Source organism: Camelus dromedarius, chromosome 4 (assembly GCF_036321535.1).
Source record: "Camelus dromedarius isolate mCamDro1 chromosome 4, mCamDro1.pat, whole genome shotgun sequence".
Lineage (NCBI taxonomy): Eukaryota > Metazoa > Chordata > Mammalia > Artiodactyla > Camelidae > Camelus > Camelus dromedarius.
Window position 1 is genome coordinate 53,938,751 of NC_087439.1, and position 24,587 is coordinate 53,963,337.

The 24,587-nt window shown below is 37.8% G+C and overlaps 2 protein-coding genes across 3 annotated transcripts in view; one reads left to right on the forward strand and one right to left on the reverse strand.

Annotated features, from left to right (window-relative positions):
- ITGA4 (integrin subunit alpha 4) overlaps window positions 1–21,208 on the forward strand; it is a 222,109-nt gene extending 200,901 nt beyond the window's left edge. For both annotated transcript variants that reach the window (XM_010991496.3, XM_031451757.2), the window contains 11 exons: window positions 8,820–8,970; window positions 9,155–9,250; window positions 9,969–10,048; window positions 10,438–10,527; window positions 11,730–11,820; window positions 14,211–14,318; window positions 15,072–15,197; window positions 15,839–15,958; window positions 17,718–17,816; window positions 18,181–18,300; window positions 18,757–21,208. In XM_010991496.3, the coding sequence (XP_010989798.2) occupies window positions 8,820–8,970; window positions 9,155–9,250; window positions 9,969–10,048; window positions 10,438–10,527; window positions 11,730–11,820; window positions 14,211–14,318; window positions 15,072–15,197; window positions 15,839–15,958; window positions 17,718–17,816; window positions 18,181–18,300; window positions 18,757–18,852 (1,177 nt within the window). In that variant the 3' untranslated portion in view covers window positions 18,853–21,208. The remainder of the gene's footprint in view (window positions 1–8,819; window positions 8,971–9,154; window positions 9,251–9,968; window positions 10,049–10,437; window positions 10,528–11,729; window positions 11,821–14,210; window positions 14,319–15,071; window positions 15,198–15,838; window positions 15,959–17,717; window positions 17,817–18,180; window positions 18,301–18,756) is intronic.
- An 865-nt stretch (window positions 21,209–22,073) lies between these two features.
- The window catches only part of CERKL (ceramide kinase like), a 107,002-nt gene continuing 104,488 nt past the window's right edge, over window positions 22,074–24,587 (reverse strand). The window contains exons 12-13 of the mRNA XM_031451758.2: window positions 23,420–23,598; window positions 22,074–22,574 (exon numbers count right to left, since the gene is read on the reverse strand). Of these exons, the coding sequence (XP_031307618.1) occupies window positions 22,493–22,574; window positions 23,420–23,598 (261 nt within the window). The 3' untranslated portion in view covers window positions 22,074–22,492. The remainder of the gene's footprint in view (window positions 22,575–23,419; window positions 23,599–24,587) is intronic.

The window sequence follows — 24,587 nt, forward strand, 5'->3', positions numbered from 1 at the left end:
GGTTTGAATTGTAGTGTGTTGAATTTGGTGAGATTTCTGTATGTAGCTCTCCACTGGAAAATCTAGTTCAGGATTCTTTCTATTTGGGGGTCCTCTTGACATCAGTGACTTAGAAGAATGCCTGGGGGTGGAAATGTGAATTTGACAGAGAAAAGAACTAAGGATCAAATCTGGTAGGAAGGGGTTAAATTTTATTTAAAGAGCTTAAAAAGAGTAGGGTGTCACCCTTGGAGACTGAAAATGTATCTTCATAGAACTCAGAGGAGAACCAAGTCCACGGTGAAGTAGCCAATGGAGACTACAAAAAGCGGGACTTCGTATTGTAATTTTATAGAGATCAGACAGCATAGTGACTAAGGAAAGGTCATGGAAGTTGGCGTTTAAAATGTGACTGGTGGGGGGAAATAGAATGTCACTGGCAAATTTTAACAGAAATTTCAGTGCGGTCATAGCTAAATGACACAGTTCTTGATTACGGGAAGGGGGATATACCAGGAACAAGTAGGTTCAAGTGAATTTGTATGTATTTATCAAGTATTATTTATTTAATCGTGGGAAAATATAAACAAGTGTGAGGATCAAAGGCCTGGGAAAGAATAAATTGAAGAGAGAAATCTGCTTAAATGTAGAGGACACTCTTCAGACCTTACTCGGACTCTTGTCTTAAGCATTTGACGGCTGTTCACTTCCTTTTTTGAGCATCCTTTGCTTTAACTTCCATGGCGCCACCTACTCCCATTCTCCCTTTATTTCTGTGGTCCCTCCTTCGCAGTTGTGTTGGGAAGGTCACTGATTTGGGCTCAGAAGATATTACTGAAAATGCTTCTTTCCTGAAGAACGAAAGTACATCTTACTGAATTAAGATACAAAATCATTAGCTTAATTGACTTACTAGTTTTTCTTCATGACGTATTTCTCACAATAAGAAATTGTATGATCTACTTTGCATTTTTAATTTGAAGATAATGTTTCTGATAGTCTGAATCTCAAGTTCTTTATGATTTTAAGTGGCAGCCAGTGGAAGGGCAGGCAGTATTTGTCCAAATGTGGTCCTTGAGTCCCCTTCACAGGAATCACCTGGAATGCTTGATAGAAATGCAGGTTCCTAGGCCTCTGACCATCCAAATCAGAATCTATAAGGACCAGGCCCAAAACATGTGTTATTAATAGGGCTATAAGTGGCAGTTCTCAAACTAAAATCTGGCAACCAATGTTGTGATTTTGATTTGAAGTCAAACAAACTGGTTCAAGTTTATCTACCATTTACTACCTGAATGACCTTTTTAGAGAAGCCTTTCAACCTCTGTAAACTTCCTTCTTCATTGATAAGAAGGTAAAATAGTACCTCTTGTGTAAGTTTGTCTTAAAAATCAGGTGCAGTGGTGCAGGCCAGGTGCACGGCACCAAGTCGGGGATGCATGAAGATTCGATAACAGTTGTTCCCTTTGGTAACGTGGTTGGCGTATTTATAGGCCGTGATAAAAAATGTTTTATCTTGGTCATAAAATGAAATATTGCCAATGAGTTCTAAACATTTTCTGCACATGTCTTGGTTATTTATCCAGAGCTTACTGTTGTTTCCTTGTATCCCGAGACAGTTGGTAGTCTTCGGTTGTGTGAGGTCTGAAGCGGCCTGAATGCCAGGGTAAAGTGTAAGCCCCTCATCTTTTGCATCAGTTAGGAAAGCGACAGGCTGCTTCTGCTAGGTAAATAACTTACCTGAAGAATTTTCAAATGAAAACTCTTCTAATTAATTTTTAGGCTTGCGGTGAAGGATTCTGACAAACTACTTGCCCTTTTAATCAATTATACTCAATATCAGACAAAAATGCACCTTTCCCACCTAGGCGTCCTCTCCCCCTAATCAGTCAGGGTAGGCGCATTGTGACCGTGTGTCCCATGCCTTCTCCCAGCTTGAACTCCATTGGCACTAACAGTATTTCTGTGCCTCAGAGCTGCGGACCTGCTTTAGGGAAGTATATATACTCAGTACAGAATATGAGTTTCTGATGACGGCAAACAGGACTGCCGGCAGCAAGCTAAACCGTGCTGATGCGCTCGGCCTCGTGTCCTCACTAAGTCGAGGCTGCCTCCTGAATCTGTAAATCCTCAGGGCAGTAAACCACGTTCAGATGGGCTTACACTGCAAGACAAAGATTAACGAATAGGACTTTTATCAAAATCATAGAGTAGCAGGCATTAGCCATCACATGGGCACCTTAAAATCAACTCTCTCATACAGATGACCGATCTCAGTGACACTCCTCCCCTCCGTGCTTCCGTCGTGCTTCCAGGGTGTAAGTGATGGAGGCTTTTCCTGAACAAAAGTGCTCTCATATCAGCTAGGAATGCTTTTAACTGCAAGTATCAGAGTACCTGACTGATGGTAACTTAAAAAATAAAGGCATTTAGTTACTTTGCATAGTAAGCAGTCTGGAGGAGATAGTTGCAGGTTTACTGAGAAGCTACCAAAATCTGGACATTGATGGTTCATGGTTATCTTTCCCGTTCTCTTGGCTTTTCCCTCATGACCATCACATGGCTGTTGTGGCACCAAGGATCCCAATAAACAGAAAGGGGCAAGGGCAAAATTCCGTGTCCTCTTGAGGCTGTCTTTCCAGGAAAGGAAGTGCCTGAGCAGGCTTCTTATTCTGATTAACTAGACCGGTGTTGCGTGCTCCCCTCTGGAATCGATCCTGGCTGAAGGAGGGTGGAGTCATCCTGATTATAGCAGGTCAATCATAATTCATTCCCTAAAGCTGAACTAGGGGCTTTGCTTCAGCAGTATCAAGGGAGTACCACCTATATAGCCTGAACAGTGCAGGGTTCTGCGCGCAGCTAAGAAGGGAAATCATTGTTGAGTAGGCGGCGAGCAGTGTGTAACATCTACCAGTGTACTGTTACCCCCAAAAGAGTGAGTCTAAAAAAACTATTTTTAAAGTGCAAATAGTAAGAATATATGCCCCACTGATGTCAACAGACTTTTGGGAAGATGAATTAGATGCTTTATACACTAAACAGTCTAATGACTAGTTTAATCTTCTAATCCATGTTCTTTTGCTGTCCTCCTTGGGGTCTCAATGAGTTTGTCATTATTCAGTAAAATCTCCTTAAATGTCAGGTGGCTGATATATTCCTGTTGATGAGAATTTTCCAATATTTTTTTTCCTGAGGTCAGTAGTAAAGAAAAAGGACAGAATTTTGCTCGGGCCTGTAGGCCACCTGCTGCAGGCTAGCTTTTGGTCAGGTAAATGACTCGTGTATCTTGACATGGGTACGTATCAGTTTCTGTTATATTTTATTCTAGCATCTTGATTAAAAACATGTTCTGTATGAAGCAGTCATTCATCTTGTCGAGGCAAAGTGCATTCATTATCCTAAGGCTTGGGGAGCACTTCTCACGAAAACAAAACAATGTCATACAGTCAGGAAAAACATAGAGCCTGGTGCTGAAATGCATCAATTTTTCTATTTTTCCTCTTTCACTTATTAAGTTATGATTCTGTATGTACACAGTACCTTGATTTGTCTAAATTACGTGGATTCTAGGCTGCTTTGTAAATTTCAAGCCTGCATTATGCATGTTTTAATGAAGAATGAGCTGCGATTCCTGGGGAAAGCTCTGGTTCAGCCTTGTCGCACTTCCAGATGTGCACCTGGTCCTTTATTATGTCTCACATGCAAAGCTTGTGGGTATCTGTCTGATGGCACCTCATTAATGAATCCACATACAGTAAGGTGTGTGTGAGTGTGTGTGTGTGTCTATTCTTCTCTTTGAATATATATATATATATTCAAAGAGAAGAATAGAATTGTAATTATGGTAATATGGCAAAATAGCTTAAAAATGAAAAATAGACCAGGAGCCTCACTGCTGAAACGTGAACATTGTGCTTCTCTTTAATTTGCTGTTGTCTTGGAACCTAGCTGTTTATGCAGTGCTTTCACCTTCTGTTGCTTGTCTAAGTGCCAACTTCTTTCCCAAAGGTGTTCAGTGACTAATGCTTTGGTTACAAGCCAGAATATTTTATAAATGTCTATTTCTAGGCAGCTCTTCTACAAGTCTTAATTAAACTTTAATGTCAAACTGAAGTTTACTCTCGGAACCACTCTGGTTCCTTTAGTTGTAACGTGGTTATAGAAAAGTAGGGGGAGTGTAGGGCCGCTGTATTCCAGCGCGCTTCCCCTCTGCCGTTTAACACAGTGCCACCAAGCAGGTGCGCCCTTATGTAACACAAAGGTTTACAACGCAAGAATGAGTAAATCACAGCCATTCCCTGAAATGTTGGGAGAAATAGCACACCATCACTGAGTCAGTCTTCCACCCTGAAATGACAGCCATGGTTTAGAACAGTTACTGCCTTGTTAATGATCCTGCATCTTCCAGAAATATCCACCTTCTCAAACGCAGGGATCAGAAGCTAGAAATGCTACACAGGGATATGGTCTTCATTCCTTTCTCCTCGATGTCTTGAGTACTCCTCTCATCCTATGCCGTCTGAATAATGAAGCTTCTGTTACTGTCAGAATAATACAGATTTTACACACAGTAATATTATGTTGCGTGCTTATTTTGAAACTAATTAGATTCCTCAGTCAGATTGCTCAGAGGCAGAGCCAGCAAACTTTTTACATGAAGGGACAGATAGTAAATATTTTAGGCTTTCTGGGACAGAAATCTGTCTCAACTGCTCAACTCTGCTGTCACAGTGCAGAAGTGGCCACAGACGAATAAGCATGGCTGTGTTCCAATAAACCTTTATTTACAGGAGCAGGCAGTGGTCCAAATTTGGCCTTCAGGCAGAAGTTTTTGAACCCCTACTCTATGGTACGCTTACTTTTTAAATGACAATCCTGTAGGACTTTTTTTAGTTTTCATTATTTAAATAGAGTTCCTTACAGTACATTTTATTTTTTAAATATAATTTGTTAGTAAGATTTTTAGCTGGTTGCCAGATTTAGAGATTTTTCAGGAATTAATCCTGGGATAACAAATCATAAGTTCTGTTCATAGAAGGATAGACAGACTAACACAACAGAATTACATATATATATATATATATTTACTGAAATACTATAAAAGCTCCAACTGGAATTGCTAAAATTCCCAATGGTAGTTGAAAGGATAAGTAAAATGTGGTATATTGGCAAAACTGAATATATACACCAGTGAGAATGAATAATTTACAACTCCATGCAGCAATATAGATTAATCTTACAAAATTTTGAGTAAAGAATGTCAGATACTCAAAGACTGCATATTCAGTGATTCCATTTGTATGAAATATAAAACTGGGCAAAGCCAGTCTATACCAGTAAATGTAAGATATCAGGTGGGGGCAGTAACTGGAAGGGGGCACAGGGTATTTCTTTGGTGCTGGCAGTAGATTTTACATTTTTCTTGATCTCAGTGATGGTTTAATGCATGTATTCAGTTTATAAAAATTCACTGAGCACTTAGGACGTATGCACTTTTCTGTATGGACATTCTAGTTTGATAAGTAAGTTTCAAGTGGAAAAAAATTAGGATAAGAATGAAAGAACTTTTAGGCATTAAGTGAAATGTCCAGTTTCTTAGATCTATGTTATTAGAGGTATAAAAGTGGGGTGAAGTGTCCAAAATTATCATTTTGTGTGCTCATAGTAATTTTTATAATTATTTTAAATTATAATTTAAGTTATAATTAAAATTATAATTAATAACTTGAGGTTCATAATTGTTACTCTTTTCATTAACAATGTTGCTGTTAATTTATTGGTTAACTCAATAGTTGGATGGCCACCAAAACATCAGGTTGTGGGTGGAGTGCAGGTCACAGGACGGGTAGTAGTGGATGTTTAATTTATCTTAATGAAACATTTGGAACTGGTATACCATCACAGAACAGATAAGCATGGCTGTAATTTCATAGCATCATAATGAGTTCATAAACCTTTAAAAGTCACTTATCCAGTAATTTCCTCAGTTTTTCAGACTTTTTTTAGTGTCATCCAACCCTTTTCAATGTTTGATATACTCACATACCACACATATATTTTGAACACTAATTGTGTTGCTAGCTTCTGAGAAAACAATGATAATCGTGACCACCAGACATCTTCTCTCCAGAACTTATTCTAGTGGTGAAAAAAACCAGACAGTGTGAACATATTGCGTTGCAGGGGTGCCCAGCGTGCAGGGCAGTGGGAGAGAGAGAAGCCACTTTTGTTAGGGGTGCACAATGCTGGGTGAAGGGGGTTAGCAGTGAGAGTCAGCTGGGAGAACTTCTAAGAAGTCTTGACACTGGCACATAAGCTGGGTTAACCAGATGCATGAATAGGAAAGATGTGGAAGGCAGAGGGATAGCTTAAAGTAAGGCACAAAACACAGTGTTTGGACCCCTGGCTTTAGTTAAGCATGGCTAAGGCAAAGGAATGAGTTGGAATGAATGCAGTGGAAAGTGAGGCAGGAACTGTCTCTCGGGCTGCATCTGCCATGCTAATCAGAACTCTATCTTGAAGTTACTAGAGGACATTAAGCAGGCATATGACATTATCAAGTTTGCTTTTGGGAAAGTGACACCTCCCACCCTCTTCCCCCCATGGCTGGCAGCGTGAAAATTGGAGGAGGACTGAGAAATCAATTAAGAGTATAATCCAAGTTAACTCAGGTTCAATCATGAAATTTTCAGATCTTCTTCATTTAAAAAATTGTTGTAAATCTTCATTCATTTCAACCTAAATAACCGGAATAGTAGAAAAGCAAGAAAATGCCTTTGCTAACCCCGGGTGAAAGGAGTTCCCTGCCCTGGTCTCCCAGAGCCTTTCGTTCATAACTCTTTGCATGTATTTCTAATATTTGCAGTTGTTCATCAGTCTGTCCTTTATATGCTCAACAAAGATGGGAATTTTTTAAGCTATTTTTGTATCAGGGAGTAGTAGACATAATGATTTCTTACACAGAAGCTTTCAGTTAAAATCAGCCATTCTTCATCTTTAACCAGTAATGCTTAAAAGCATAAATTTTGAAACTTGTTCTTTAACTCTATCCTTGAACACTATCTTAAATCAATTCACAAATAACTATTAAACGCCTACTATGTGCTTTACATTTACACACACAGTTTCTTAAACACAGTTCTTTGATACAGATGTTGATTAGAATGATACAATATAAACATTGAAGAAACTTTCTAAACTCTAAATTGCCAGGTGAATGTTTACCTTTCTTATTACTATGATTATCCTCATCAGATATTTTGCTTCGGGTCACATTCTTCTCTGGTTGAACCAATTTTTCTAAATGTTACATTCTTTAACATCTAAGTCTGTCTTTGAGAACTCATAGAATCATAATATTCGGTAACTGAAGTTTTCTTTGAGCTCTCTTAACCCTCTAAGTGGCCAAGAGAATTGTTTGTGCAGGCGTTTGCCCTGAGACTCTAGAAATTGTACCTTGAATACATCCCTTAAATCCCAGGGTGCTCAGGATTTCATAGAATGTGCATGAGCCAAATATTCACTGAATAGTAGGTATTATTACAGATGGGTTGACTGTCTTTAAAATGCTAAACGACCTCTCATCCAGAAGAACTGGGGCCAGAGCTGGAACTTGAAGTCACTTACGTGTTTGCATCTGCAGCAGTTCTCTTCCCAGTTCACAGGATGGTGAAGCCTTTCTGCAGTTTGGTTTTTAAAGTGGTCTAGTTATCAGTAGAGGCGACCAACCTGCCTTAAGAAACTAATTCTAGTCCAACATATTTTAGCAGCACCCACTTGCTGGCCACAGCAGTCCTTTTCCATGCCGTGCTCACTTCCACCCCAGCATTCTGTTTTGGTGGAAATTGTCTCTCTATTCTCCTTTCCTCCCCGTTTCCCCCAGATCCCTCTTTGGCTTGGGCAGCAGCTAGTTCAATATCTATGCAAGGATAAAGAAAAAAAAGAGAAAAAGGCTTCTTTTAGAAAAATACTTTGATATAATCAGGCAAATATGTTAAAATGATAGAAGCAAGAAGTTAAACAGAAAAGTCAAACAGAAAGCAGACTAGTTTAATTGTAAGAGTTAGGCAGTTAGGTAAGTGGGGGCACCAGGCAGACAGGTGGAGGAGAGGGAGGATGGTCTGGAAGATGGTGTTATGCCCGCCTCCAGCATAAAGGAACTTTACTTCTTCTAAGTGAGTGCCAGGAAGAAATCAGTTAAAACTCAACAGCCATGACGGCACAGTAGTGGAAAGGACTTAACCAGACACGACCCAATGTTCATTGCGTTATAATTAGCATTGTGGTTTAGGCACACCCCCCCCAAGGGTTTTTTGGTGTACACTACGGGTCAGAACATGTGCAGAAGGGGCCAAACATACTAAGCATTCCAGGGGCAAGAGCCATCAACCAATCAAGAGACCACCTCTAAGCCAGAGTATAGGAGAAAGGGGAGACCGAAACCTCCGCCTTTCCTCCCTTGGGTCAGCCCGCCTACCGCTCTGGAGGGTGTACCTATCTTTTCCTAAATAAATCCTTTGAAATCTTTTGCTACAACAGTGCACTCCATCTCCCGTCTGTAATCTTGTCTTTCAGGTAAAACAAGGACTGGGGTCTTTTCTTTATCTTTAGGTAACATAACTAACTAAAAAAAAAAAAAACCCACAAACTTCTCTTGGCTAAGTGAATTTATCTGAAAAAATGGGAAATTGAGTTCTTTTTAACATGGATTTACATCTACTTTCATGGGGTCATCTCCCATGGTTGTGTTTCCAAATTAATTTTTTGTTTGGGATAAGTAAATGAAGAAATGGGATTTTTAGTTTCTAAACAAAAACTAAATAATATTACTTAATTTCTAGGCCGCATGAAAACAAAACTTATCTCGCTGTTGGAAGCATGAAGACGTTAATGCTGAACGTGTCCTTGTTTAATGCCGGAGATGACGCATATGAGACAACTCTGCATATCCGACTGCCCACCGGTCTCTACTTCATTAAGATTTTAGATCTGGTAAGCATAGAAAACTCTGCAATTTATTTATATGCCTATTTGTTTATCCCAGAAGTGAACACAAAAGAGTCTTCCAAGAAAATAAATTCTTTGGGGATGATTTTCTTTTCACAAACCATCCTTTAAACATGTGACCAGTTTCTTGTTCCTTCCAACTAAACCAGTTGTTCCATTTTTCCTTTAGGAAGAGAAACAAATAAACTGTGAAGTAACAGACAGCTCTGGCATAGTAAAACTTGACTGCAGGGTGGGTTATATATATGTAGATCATCTATCAAAGGTAAGCATTTCACATTTTTGTTACTAACATGAATATAAAATACTTCCTGTTTTTCCTCTGTGCTGCATACAAATAATTTGTTATTACATTATTATTGTTGTTGTTGTTGTTGTTATTATTATTATTATTTACTTAGGGTAAGTAGCTAAGTGATGAAATAAAACCAAAACTACCTGGGCTTGAGATCTTTGGGATTGTGTTTACATTCTTGGCAGTGTTCACTATTTAAAAAAAAAAAAAAAGGGCACATGTTTATGTCAAGCGGGCACATGAATGTGTCAGAATTCTGCTCCCCGGTGTCACCCTTCCCCCTCCCCCGGCCCCGAACCTCACCCCAGGTGGTCCTGTCTGCTGGGCATGTTACCTCTGCTGTACAAAAAGGTGTTTCTGGCAAGAGGCCTCACTCAAGTTGTTAAAGCATCTCCATTTTGTCAGTCCAGATTTGCCTGTCTTTACATTCAGAGGAGGCTTTGTCTCTGAATATCACTTGTGGAAATGCTGGTGCTTTAAAATTGCTACAAACCCACCAGCTTCCCCATAGCTAGCTACCTGAGTGAGGGGTAGCCTACTCGTTTAGAACATCATTTCAAATTTGCACTTCACAGAACATAAACAATAAGAAAAATTAAAATTATAAAAAAAATCTTGTACTTTATATATGTGTCTCTGCATGCTTTAGATTATTTTTAAAATGGGTGCTTCTGTCTGTGTTTTTCAGATAGATTTCAGCTTTCTCCTGGATGCCAGCTCACTCAGCAGAGCAGAAGAGGATCTCAACATCACAGTGCACGCCGCCTGGTATATTGCATTATGAAAAAATAACTGCCAAAGGAAATGAACCCCTGACTTTTTTGGTGGCCCGGGGGGGTGACCTTAGGGAAACCATGGAGCAGTGTTCCACTGTCTGCAGGAGAAAAATTCTCTTATGTGATCTGTTAAAACAAACCAAAACACCCTCTAACCAACATAGAAGCAATTATCTGTGTAAAATAATGAGAGTAAATTTCTGCCAACTCTGACATAAAAATTTCTTGCTATAGCTTCTACTTTTATCCCCGCTCCTTAAAAAGGGTTCTGTACACCAACCTCCAAGTATATAAGGTATATACATGGGGTGTAATTAGTTCTTTGAAGATGATTTTTTGCTGGCTGGATTCTAAGGCAGTGTTTCTTGTTTGCTTCTGTAGCGAAAATGAAGGGGAGGTAGGCAACCTGAGGCGTAACAAAGCGACTCTGACAATCCCTCTCAAGTATGAAGTCCTGCTGACTGTTCACGGGTAAGTAGATATGGAGGCCTCCTGTAAAACTGAGCTGATTCTAAATTCCGTCAATTCTTAAATTATTGGTCAAAACCATATTTAAATATTTTTAGGGAGACTTTATTTTCTGTCTCTTGATAATTACCCCAGTGTTGTAGTCCAGTGCTTAGCTGCTCATTATTTTAACCCACTCGTTAGTCATCACTGAGATCACCTCAAACGAATGCCCCGAAGGTGATTCCTTTCTGGAATAACCTCTAGCGGGTGACCCAGCCTGTCAGTGGTAGCTGTGTAGACCGGGGCCCCAGAGTGACGGGGAGCAGTTTGGTAGTCATGCTCAGTGGCCATGGCAAGCGTGAAGTTCAGAGAGGTGTCAGCTTGGCCAAATCACCATTCTCCAGAACCCGCGCCTACTTAGGCGACAAATGAATTGAGACACTAGAAAGCAGGCTACAAGGTGTCCTTTGTCCACTCTTTATACCCAGGAATTAGAGTTCCTTACCCTCGGCCCCAGAGCCAGCATTCACTGATTCCTGCCAATTTTAGCAACTGTTTGAGGGGACTCTCCTCTGATCCAGGAAGGAGATGTGACAGAAAAAAATTAAAGGAGTATTAAGAGCACCTTTTGTGATTCTACTGGAAATTATTGAGCCCATTCATCTTTGTTGAAAAGCACATTTTCAAAGCAACAGAAGGTAGGAGATGGAGAACCAGTAGACAGATGAGCTTTTCTTGTTGCTCTAAATATAAAGCATCCCCAATCATTTTTAACCACCCATAAAGATGGCATATAGTTATATAAAAATAAGTGTCTGAAACTAGTGGAACTGAGTCTCACAAGTTTGTGAGATAAAACAAGCAGGAGAAAAGGGAGCCATTCCAGAGAGAGTATTGGAGAGCAAAGAAAAGCCAGTTGGGGGGTTTTGTTCACCAGCTTGGCCCTTGCAGTAGAGCTTTCTCTGCTCCAAACTTGGGCGGGGGTGTGGAGCCAACTGCATGTTTCCCGGTTTGGAATACTTACCTCGTCTTGCCTCCTTGATTTGGTTGTGATGAGTGTGTCATCCTATTTTTCCATTGTCTACATCTTGTTATTGTGGGCAAGGAATGCTCTACTACTATTAAGCTGCCTAAACCTACAACATTTGAATATTTCTGATTTCTTTCCTGTAATACCTCATCAAATAAGACAGTTAAATTAAATCTGAATTTGTTTCTGTCAGGTTTGTAAACCCACCTTCGTTTGTGTATGGACCAAAGGAGGAAGACGAGCCTGAAATGTGTGTGGCAGAAAAGATGAACTTCACTTTCCACGTAAGAAAAGTTGATCGTGTTGACTTTTGTAACAAACTGAAAGAATGTTACTGATGCTTTGCTCCAGAGGACATCATGTAGGTGTGATGTCCCCTGGCTTCGCAGGACCACAGCTGGCCAATGGTAGGGAGGGAGCTGTGGCAGGGTACTCACACCCTTGCCTCTCGGGCCCCTGCTCCTCCTTTCCTATCTGTCTTGTCCCTGTAACTGCAGCCCGTTCTCCTTGTGCAGATGGGAGCGAGCAAGCGGGAGCAGCGGTAATGCCTGAAACAGGCACAATTAGGGGAGGAAGTGAATCCGCAAGAGATGCATACAGAAGTCAGGACAGGTGAAGCAAAGGCATCTTGGGGTGCAAACCGGCGAAATCTCTTCTGGGTTTGAGCTTTACACAAGCCCTAACCTCACCAAGTAATGGAAGCTTCCATCTGCCTTTCCAATTAAGGTCCGCTTACAGCCTTTCAGGCCACAGGTGTATGCCCTGTGACATGTGATGCATCATTTATTAAATAATCTGCTTAAAATGAGTGCTATCATCATCCAGAAGCATTCATATACTAATATAAAGCTTAAATATTATTAAATAATTTTTTTTACTTTCAAACTGAGATTTTGGGTGCATCGTGGATGCTGATGTTGAGTAAGTAACTGGAAATAATGTTCACAAAAATACCTTTTGAACCAAAAGCACTACTCACACCTTCTTAGAGCTACAGAACAGTCTATAGAATGTGAGTGAGTCTAGATTAGGTACATTATGATATTTTGTAAAGCAGTGCTTTCCCAAGTATATGTCAGAATCCCTTGAGATGTTTCATCCAAAGTGCAAATTCTTGGGTACTGCCCCAGATCTGGGGAATAAATGATCTTGAAATTCTATCGAGTGTATACTCAAGTGGTGGTTATCCTAGTATAAACTGGTGTTGGAAAAATGTAGCTGTCTGCTTTGAAGACCAAGAAATGCTCCTGTCTCAGTTCATGGGGGGTTTATGTTCTGTAAAACAGAGATTATGTTGGATGCTCAAAGGCCTATTTATTAATTTACAATTAATAGTTGACAAATATTTTCTGGTTAAATTACAATGGAATGACTGGGCCTGGAGATACTTTTCAGTCTGTAGGCTTGGTGAGTTGTCCGTGTATAAAGATGGAGGTTGAATGTTACCAGGCAAACGTGGAAGAAGAAAATTGTAGGTGAGATTGGTTATTTGCTGGCATCGGGAAGGCCTTGTCCAAAGGTCTGGGCAGTCCCCGGTGCTGACACTGCCTTTTGCAACTGCCCTGTGTTTCCAGGGTCTGGCAATTACCATGTGTCCCAAAGCCAGGGACACATTCTCCTCACCTACATCGTATGCATTTGAAAGATGCTTGTAATCTATCAGTCACACTATTTCAGTTAGATTATTTATAGCATATTTCTTCTCCAACTTACTGTATTGGTTCTATAGTTAAGCTCTCAGGAGGCAATTATTTTGGCCCAACTTCCTCTTTCAGGGTTCTGCAATCCCCTAGTTTATCACCAACAATGAAATGTCATCTTCTTATACATTATTATTAAAAACCTGTTTTATTTTTTCTAAAACCCAGTAATCTCCCCTCTTCTGATTTTCTGAGTGCATCAGCATTATAATTATCCTGAATTAAAAAATATTTTTATTCACTTACTGCTGCTGCTGATTCTCTCAGCACAGAGCAATTCTGTGAAACCAATATAGAATTTAGAATTAGAATACCCAGGTCTTGGTCCTATTTCTTATCACTTTTGAACTTTCAGTTTGGGTACCACATTAACACCTCTTAGCATTTTTCTTGAGCTGGCGAATAAATAAAGTCAGCCTACCTCATGGGATAGTTATGAAGACAATTAATCATGGTTTTTGAGATACATAATGTGCTGTAGCAATGGTCAAGTGGCCCTTGAACAACACAGGTTTGAACTGGGAGAGTCCACTTGTATGTGGATTATTTTAATAGTAAATACTACAGTGCTCCACAAATCATGGTTGGTTGAATCTGTAAATACAGAGCAATCGTGTATACAGAGGGCTGACTAAGTTATGCTCAGATTTTCAACTGTACAGAGGGTCAGTGACCCCTAACCCTTCTGTTGTTCAGGGGACCACTGTTTATGGTTGGTATCTTTTTCTTTGAACTATTTCTGCAATAAACCATCAGTGTAGACATTTTGATCTAATCCACCCCCAAAGGAGAGGGCTAGGAATAATGACTGAGTTATATTATTAACAAACTTGTTAAAGTTCTGACTGTAGATATTCTGTTCCCCTCTGCTGTGCAGCCACCAGCTGCAAACCTCCACCCCTATAAATGTTGCTCATTGGTATCTGTACTTTCATAAAAGTATTTTTAACGGTTTAATTTTTTTTTCTTATCAGGTCATCAACACTGGCCAAAGCATGGCTCCAAATGTCAGTGTGGAAATAATGATACCAAATTCTTTTATTCCCCGAACGGATAAGCTGTTCAACATTTTGGATGTCCAGGTAAAAACGTGTCCTTTCCTTTATTCTAAGTAATATTTCTAAAATGAAGATTTCTGTTATTTCAGTCAAGCTTACTCTAAGCTATGAATTCACCATGCATGTGTTATGTACACTTTGAATATTACATTAGAACGTCTGGTGTGACTTATACAAAACAGAACTATGCTGTACCATCTTCGGTATATTTTCTTTGTGAAATGGATCTGTGGAAGTAAGTTAATTGGTAGAATTCTCCATAAAGCTTGAGGTTACTGCTGAAAAATCAGTATTTCAAGCCTTTTATTAATAAAGAATATTGAAATCACTACTTAAGAATCAATATTCTTATGTTAATGATTCTATCAGAATTGTTTTTTTACCTTCCCAGTTTCAAGACAAGCAATCAACAAATAAACCTACTAAGTAGATTTGAGATGTAATCCTTAAAAATGTTGCTTGAATTCCAGATGTCATAACATGTTGTGTCTCTAAAGCCTAAGGAATGTTTAATTTCACACTCATGTTCAAATGTCTATTTGTCATAGGGTCCTAATTTCTGTAAGGTTAAGGCCATTTATTTGATCAATTTAGGACCAAATTTTGCTGGGTTTTTTGTTTGCGTTTTTGCTACGGAGACTTACTCTCTTCCAAATAAGTCTGTCAAAAAATATTTTCACAATTTTTGAAGTACTTGAGCTATGTTAGAAAAGGTAAGTTTTAAAGCCATGCAGCTTTTGTTGCTCTTTCCAATACTGAATAAGATTTTTCTTGCAGACCACTGCTGGAGAGTGCCATTTTAAGAATTATCAAAGAACCTGTGCATTAGAGCAGCGAAAAGGTACACTGGAGACCCTGAAAGACATACTCAGATTTTTGTCAAAGACTGATAAGAGGCTACTGGTAAGTTTCAGTTTTCAGGTTGTAGTTTTTGCTTTCCAACATACAGAACTAAAACACTTAAAACCAAGAACCAAGGGGTAAGAACTGTCAGTTGAGTGTAGGAGAGAAACAAGTTCAGGGTAATATTCTTGTAAGTGAGGAACAGGCATGATTGGAAAGTTGAGATAGACCCAGCATTAAATATCTACTATATAGTTTCACTATTTATCTAACTAATGCCCAATTCATGCCAACCAGACCTTTTATGAGGCCAAGATGTTGTCTAAGGCTGAGAAGCCTTTGTGGCATGAGATTTATTTTCACTCTTTTCATTTTAATGAGTTTATGGAAGAAAAGAAACTCAAGGAAGCAGTCTTACCCTTTAAATGATCCAAGTTTTACAAGAACACAGAACATGGAACCTAGCAAGACTCTGAATAGGTGTCTTTATTTTTTCTATCCCAGCAGATTATAAGAACACCTGATCCAGTTCAGACACTTTGCTTTTGTCATAATTTACTAAACAAGCATTTGTTTAAGGCACGATAATTTTTGCAAATGTCATTAAGGGGAGCACATCTTGAATTCCACGTAAAATGTTTGAGCCATCTTTTTAAAAAAATGTTGAAATTTTAATGTAGTTCTTTTGTATTCTTTTCAAGTACTGCATAAAAGCTGATCCACATTGTTTAAATTTCTCATGCAATTTTGGGAAAATGGAAAGTGGAAAAGAAGCCAGTGTCCACATTCAGTTGGAAGGCCGGCCATCCGTTTTAGAAATGGTAAGTCTAAGATACAGTGACAGCTTTGTGGATGAGATTTCACATAGAAATCTAGGAACTCAACCATCTTATACAGGTTAGTGGGTTTGTAAGAAGGTATTCAACAAATTAAGAAGTTATGAATGAGAGTAAAATCTGGAGCAAAACACTAAAACTGTTTCCATTGCTCACTTCAGAATACATGATCTAAATGACATGGCTTTAGTAATTAAACATAATTATAGTTTATTTTACAATCTTAAGTTTTTGAGAAAGTATGCCCAACTATTTATGAACCTTGATTAAATCAAAAATCCTTAAAATTTTTTCTGAATTACTTTATGCTTAAAAATCTATTTTAATAGATACTTAATAATACATTTTTACTAAAGGCTTTCATAAAATCAAACATCATCAACAATAAAACAAACATAGAATAACAAAAACACACTTTTAAGAACTTTGAAAGGTTGAATTTTAAAAGAATTAAATACACGTTGGACTTCTTCCTAGAAAGGAGTACACATATTTATGAGAAGTACTTTGAGGTAAAATTGGTTTTATCTGGAGTTCTGTTCAATTTCCTGATCTGATCAATATGGATAATCTCTCTTTTAACAGGGTTGTTGCAGATTAGATGATTTTTATAAAGCACTTAGTAATAGCGCATGGCACATACTAAGCCAAAGGCAATGACAGCTATTATGTTTTAAGAGGACTAGTTGAAATTACCACAAGGTGGTCAAGAGGAAGATGCATCAGACAGGGACATAAGAGACAGACGTTTTAGTTTCCAGTTATTTAAACTTAACGTGGTTTGTCTTCATACTCAAGGTCTAGGTTTCTTAACAGGGGGCGCTATTAACACTGTGGGCCAGACAGCTCTCTGTCGTCAGGGGCTGTCCTGTGCACCGTAGGGTACTTACCAGCATAGCTGGCCTCTACCCCGCAGGTGCTAGTAGCACCACCTCCCAAGTCTGGACAGCCAAAAATGTCCCCAGACATTGCTGACTGTCCTCTTGGGGACAGAATCATCCCTGTTGAAAAGCACTGCTCTAGATCAAGTACGTCATTTGTTTTCAGCCCTAAAGTTCTACATACTGTCTCCAATATGTTAAATAACCTTTTTATACAGTAGTTTTTATCTTTTGTGGGTCATAAACCTCTAAGAATTTGACTAAAGAATATATTCTCATCTAACCTCATGAATGCACATATGAAAAAAAAAAATCTCAATTTTGACTACAATTCAAACATCCTTTGAGTCTGTGCAGCCCATCCACAGATGCCCAAGCTCTGTGGATTCTGGGTTACAAGAACCCCTGTGTTAGACAGTGAAGTTCTGAGTTCTTCCTCTGATTTTGTACTTGCGTGCTATAAATGTTTGTACCAGATTTTTTCATTATGCTATTTGGAAAGCCCAAATAAAATAAATTTGAAGAAATGTGTATCAGGTGAAGAAAACCTTTGGGAATATTCCCAATCTGAGAGAAAAATGCATGGTAACTATCAAATATTTAAATGCTAAGTGTTATAAATATGTAAATCAAGTTCTCTGCAAAGTTTAACAAAAGGATTGCAACAATATGATTTCATATAAATGACTACCAAGGCCATGCCTTTGGAACTAAAGGAAGCATTTGCATTGCATCACAAATTATGAACTACAAATTGTGAAATAAATTGGAAAAGATAAATGATGAAAACCTTTAGATAATGTCTTCATGAACTAAAACTATGAATCAGGCTACAGTGACCTTTTTTTATTATTATTAAACAGGATGAGACCAGAGCACTGAAGTTTGAAATAAGAGCGACAGCTTTTTCAGAGCCAAATCCAAGAGTTATTAAACTAAACAAGGATGAGAATGTTGCACATGTAAGATTACCTTTTTAACTGAAACACTAAAATTGTGTGTGTGTGGGGGGGGGGGGAGTCAGGAAAATCATGGAGAGCCTGAAATACTTCCCTGGGAATTGGCATTTTCCACAAGTGGAAGGAGGGAGGGACACAGCTTTTTCAGGAGGTGAATTTGGTAGGACGGGTTGAGGAATAACCATGGGTACAGCCCATTACACTCCCTGTTTCTGCTAAACAATTACCAATGTTTCCTAGTGTTGTGTTAGACCAGCAAGAGAATGGGATGGGTTTTCTTCGTACTATCGGGGATCACGGAGGGGCCTCAACAGAAATAGGAGCAAAGTTTTTAAAGTGCTGGCCCTTTATGTATGTGTGTATGTAGGTTCTGCTGGAAGGACTGCATCATCAAAGACCCAAACGCCATTTCACTATAGCGATTATTGTAAGCAGCTTGATACTTGGACTTATTCTACTTTTATTGATTTCGTATGTTATGTGGAAGGTAAGCCTTTAATAATTACCACTGTTTAACCACTCAGAAGGCCATTCTTGATTTTCTCAGAGCCAATTTGTGACTCCTACATTATTAGACTTAAGCATTTCAGTATTATTAATGTTAATTTTTAAAATTCTTCTGTGGATATATAGTACTGATCTCTTATTTCTCCCAACTTCAGTACCAAAGTCTCTCTAGAAAAATATGCCTACTTAAATACTACTTATTTTCAACCAATGGTCAAACTATAACACTAGTTTTAAAAGATGTTCTGTCTTAAAAATTTGGAAAACAGCATTTTTGTTGAATGTCAGTTTTGAAGTATGTGTATATCACTGGGAAGTCCTGCAGTAACAAAAAAATGTTCTGTAACCCAGTATTTTCTATATTTTTGCTGACTACAATTTGATGTATAATATGTTCCTAAACTATACACTAGTGACTATGCAATGCTATTTTCAGGCTGGCTTCTTTAAAAGACAGTACAAATCCATCCTACAAGAAAACAGAAGAGACAGTTGGAGTTACATTAACAGTAAAAATGATAAAGATGACTGAAGACGTCTTTCAAACTGAGAGAATTAATAAGCCTCAGGTTAGAGTAAAGAAATTAGTAGACATTGTTTACAAGAAACCATGAATTTTGCTCAGACTTCTACATACATTTTTTACTCATGACCTTGTGACATATTATGTCTAAATGCAAATGGAAAACCAAGCAATTATTCTTGGAGAGAAAATAACTGCAAAGGTAAGATTTTAATACATCTAATCGTTCAGCTCTTAAATGGAAAGACACTAACACATACAGTTTATTAAAGATAAGTAATCCCTTGAAGAGATCCTGAAATGAAAGTGGACCTGCATTAAAATCATGTTGAGGAAGTAAACGACTCCACTGGAGAAATCTTGAAATAGGTGTCATTTACCATATATATATGCTTGTTGCTTTGCTAAAGTAAATTCCGCTGAATAGGTAATGCTTCATTTGTAATACATTTTTGAGACTTGTTGGATTAGGGTCTCTAGAAATATTTAGCAGAATTTTTCAAAGAACTGTTCCCAAAGTTTCTGATGAATAGAAGAGGACTGTTATCATTTTAAAGCAGAGTTTAATTTAGCCTTACAGACATTGATTTGTAATTTCCTGTGGGCTTTGCTCAACAACCATATTTATCCAGCTGTTTATGAACATTATGGGCAGTCTTCAGACTGAACTTATACACTGGTTTGAGCTTAATGGGGTGATGTCTGGATAATTATTGTTTATACAGCTATGGCTTTTTTTCTTTCTGTAAATATATACATAAATTTTTAAAAGAATATATGTTTATATAGGTATAAATCCACTAGTCCTTCTATATTATCAGGGGAAGGGTACCAAGGATTAAACTTTAAAAACCCATCTTTAGTCAAATTTATATTCTAAAACAGCTTAAATGTTGCACTTTAGTTGCTATCTGAAATATAAATACACTGATATATGTAAAATATGAAAACTGTACCTCACTAATGATGTTTAAAAATCAAAGCTCTGCAAAGATGATATTGAAGGGCCAATATGTCATACAAATTAGATCCTGTTTAAAATACTGTCAAATTAAGCAAATGTACAAATTCTTATCAGGGTGTAACCCTTTTCTTCTCAAATGTGTGATACATCTTTTTACTAGGTTTATAAGAGCATTCTCTTCTGTATGGCAATAGAAGCAAAATTCACAAATTTAAATTGGAAAATACAGATTTATCTGGTATCTGATAAATGTTTCACTTATCACTAAAACATGGAAATTCTGTCACATTTAAGTTTTTTGTTGATCTTAGATTTTTTTTTATGATGTAGCTGTTTCTTTCTGGATGTAAAATAATTTGTCTTTAAATGTCTTTTCATTTGCAAATAGTCATTTTTGTAATATTTATTCATACATATGAACTAAATGCTGATAACTGCAGGATATAATTTCATCTGATTTGTCCCTGTTTGTCTTTGGAAGATGGTTGTGGTCAAATTTTCAAAACCTGTTATAGGAAGTGATTAAATAGGTAACTTAGAGGGCAGTCTTTACTACTGTGGTCAAGGATTTTGTTAGACGAGTTCTCTGCCAACAGCTGTCTTCCCCAGACCACCTAATCCCGCTAAGTTGTCTAGTCACAAACTGGTGGCTAGAGAAATGCACAGAAACTTGTGAAGACGTTTGAGCAGCAAACCTCCTGAACTAGGTGTCTACCAAGAGAAATTAATTGCAATTTAAGGGATGCTTTTTTTTGTTATGAAAAACAAGTAGTTCTTTCAAGAAAATGTCGGGGATCATTGGTGGAAAATCAAATCGAAATTTAGAATTGCTTTCAAGATTAAATTTGCTTCTTTCCTATGAGAAATGACAGTATTTCAGGTGGTACTGAGTCCACTGAAAACAGTGTGCTATAATGGTCAGATGACATGACCTCCAGAAGCAAGAGGAACACAGCTCCCTATTGGGCCGGGTTCTAACCAGTCAGATGTTTTGCATAGTTTATGTGTATTATGAATTTCAAAACCCTGTTTTCAACATCCAGAGACTATTCACACAACTGGTACCAATAACTTAAAAATAATCTACCTTTTTTTGTTTTGTTTATGGCAAGTAGTCTAATTAATAGAGACATTTTGAAAAAATAGTACTCTCTATTTCTGGTTATGTCATTTCTTAGCTGTGTACTTGTGAAATTTAGTCTCACCTCATCAGGAAATCCAGGACATTCTCATGTGAACTCTGGGCTGTACAGCAGGCTACAGGAAATGTAACACAGAATTATTGGACTCAAATTCAGAAAAACAACCCAAATTATTTCACTTTGGAATTAATATACTTAAAATTTACTTTCCATTCCAGTAATACCTTCCAAAAACCAGAATAAAATTCTTTTTTGTATATTTCATGTCTTGTTTTCTTAAAAGCCATAGAAGCTAATTTTTAAGTAACATCAAAAATAGCAATTATTATCTTATTAAAATATGTTTAGTATGGAGATTCTTCAAAAGAGTAAAAATAGACTTACCGTATGATCCAGCAATCCCACTCCTGGGCATATATCCAGAGGAAACCTTAATTCAAAATGACACCTACACCCCAATGTTCATAGCAGCACTATTTACAATAGCCAAGACATGGAAACAACCTAAATGTCCATCAACAGATGACTGACTGGATAAAGAAGCTGTCTACCCAAGCAATAGAAATAAAAGCAAGAACAAACAAATGGGACCTAATGAAACTTACAAAGGCTTGATCTCCAGAATATATAAGCAGCTCATACGACTTAGGCACATGAAGAAATGCTCAATATCACTAATTATCAGAAAAATGCAAGTCAAAACTACGATGATGTATCACCTCACACCAGCCAGAATGGCCATCATTCAGAAGTCCACAAATGACAAATACTGGAGAAAAGGGAACCCTCTTACACTGCTACTGGGAATGCAGTTTGGTGCAGCCACTGTGGAAAACAGCATGGAGATTCCTCAAAAGACTAGGAATAGACTTACCATATGACCCAGGAATCCCACTCCTGGGCATATATCCAGAAGGAACCCTACTTCAGAAAGACACCTGCACCCCAATGTTCATAGCAGCACTATTTACAATAGCCAAGACATGGAAACAGCCTAAATGTCTATCAACAGGTGACTGGATAAAGAAGAACGGGTATATTTATACAATGGAATACTATTCAGCCATAAAAACTGACAACATAACGCCATTTGCAGCAACAAGGATTTTCCTGGATAATGTCATTCTAAGTGAAGTAAGCCAGAAATAGAAAAGAAAAATACCATATGAGATCGCTCATATGCAGAATCTTTAAAAAAAGACAAAACAAAACAGAAACAGACTCATAGACATAGAATACAAACTTGTGGTTGCCAAGGGGTTGGGGGTAGGAAGGGACAGACTGGGATTTCAAAATGTAGAATAGATAAACAAGATTATACTGCATAGCACAGGGAAATATATACAAGATCTTGTGGTAGCTCACAGTGAAAAAAAATGTGACAAGGAATATATGTATGTTCATGTATAACTGAAAAATTGTGCTCTACACTGGAATTTGACACAACATTGTAAACTTGACTATACTTCAATACAAATATATATACATAAATGTTTAAACATGACTATCCCTTCATATTAAAATTCTAGTTTGCACATTACCTTTATAAACAATTACATGTTACTTTGGAATCATTCATCTCTTCCATGCTTCCTCCATAAAGATTGATAAGTCTTGGGTGTACTCTATAAAGAATATAAATAATATGCATGATTATTTCATCAACCTATATTTTTTTTCACACATACACCTATCAAGCGTGGTGCACAATACCAAATGCAAATCTAATAATAGCCAACAAACATATTCATGGCAGGGCCGCCATCTAGAAAAGTGTGAGGTCTGCTAAATCAGCAGCAGTAATTACTGTAAAGTCCTGTCATTTGTGCCTGTAGAAAGCTCACATCTAGTGGGCTACCCAGAGAGCCCCGTACACTCTGCCTCTACCCACAGAGTCCTAATGCTTAACCAACAATGAGCTTGCTTGTTCCCAAGCCTGTTTATTACCAGTTGCTCTTGTTAATAAATATGTAAAATTATTCTTATGTGAAGTAAGTTGAATGCTTTGGAAAGTGTTGATAAAAGCAACCTGCTGAACACAAAGTGTTATAATATTTGCTAGGGTTAAAAGGAAAATTTAAAAGACAGGGGGATTAAATTGTAACCATCTGCTATGTAGACAGCTTCAGAGGGTTTAAGATTTTAATCCAGTTTTAAATTTCAAAATGGAAACTGTAGACATACATTATCTGCATCGTTTATGAAAAAGTAAGTCACAACGCCAATGCAGAGAGTCACATCCAAAGAAAATGCTTTGGTTCTGTGTAACAGTGGGTGAATAAATACAAAGTTATGTGCAAAGTTATACTTCACTAAAATTGTACATGTGTCTTTTTATGCTTCCCTGAATTACAAATTTTAAAAAATTAGCCAACTCCCTGCCTGATAAATTTACAAGGTGGCTTCCATTATATTCTTAGTTTTGTGTTTACTGATAGGCATATAAGGTGGTAAAATAATTAAGACTTACCTAACATGGACCTCTGATGCAACTTCCATTAAGTCACCATCTATATTCCAAGGAAAACTGTTTCCTAAGGCACGTCCACGTGGTCCGTCCTCTTCCTCTGGATTGTGCCGACTGCTATTACTCTTGGGGTAAACTTTTACTTCTTCAACAGTGTAAGTCTCAACAAATGGAAAATTGAACTAAAAAAATAAATGCAAATAATCCTGGTATTTGCTTTATCCCTAACTGCAGTGCAAACTAAGAAAGTTCACTGTGTTCTCTCTTGCAAGTAAATCTCAACATGCATGCTGACGTTTGTTAAGCTTTGGAACTCTAATTAGTTCCAGTTTCTTTGGAAGAAGGAGCCCATTTTCTGAAGCTTTTCCAGCTCATTTAGATCTAGCAGCTGGCAAACTTGTTTTATGGCAAATAGTGTATTTCTATGAGATTGCATACAATCATTTCCAATTAAAGACTAAAATCTTTAATACTGGTCTGTTGATATAGAACATTTATATAGTCCACTGACTTTATTACTGTCAACCAGTTAAGCTGATGTAAAGCAAACTCTGGAGTAAGTGTCATGTTTGGAATTTAATTAGAAAGAACTAAACTTATAAAGGTGAAAAGAGAAAGTCCATCCAATGTGGTTTTTACAGGTGCTTGGCCTGCCTCGTCCTCACTTGGAAGGTGAACAAGTTACAAGATAACTGGATTTGTTTACTGACCACTCTAAAATGGTGCCAAGTCCTCTTCAGTGTTTCTTATTTGCCTAAGGAGAAACTATAGTGAAAAAATACATGTTCCCTGAAATGATTAAGAAAAGGCAGTCAAATAACTTGTTAGTAGAAGTTCACAAACACTCATCTATTTCAGTTTTCAGATAAATGGCACGAGGTTTATTCCAAATGTGTTATCTACATGTTTTTCCCCTTCTTTCACATATAAACCTCAATGAAGTGCAGAATTTTACTTGACAGTTGACAGAAAACTAGTATTTCCCCCAATCCCCTTATTTTACATAGAAACCAAGGTCCAACAGATTTTACCATTTATAATGCACTGGGGCACATGGAGGATTATACTGAGTTACGCCATCGTATAAGCGGTTCTGAATGAAATACCGAGTTGCGAGGCTCCAAGCAACTCTCTGTGGAAGCAGCAAAGCTCTCTCTAAAGCTGCATAACA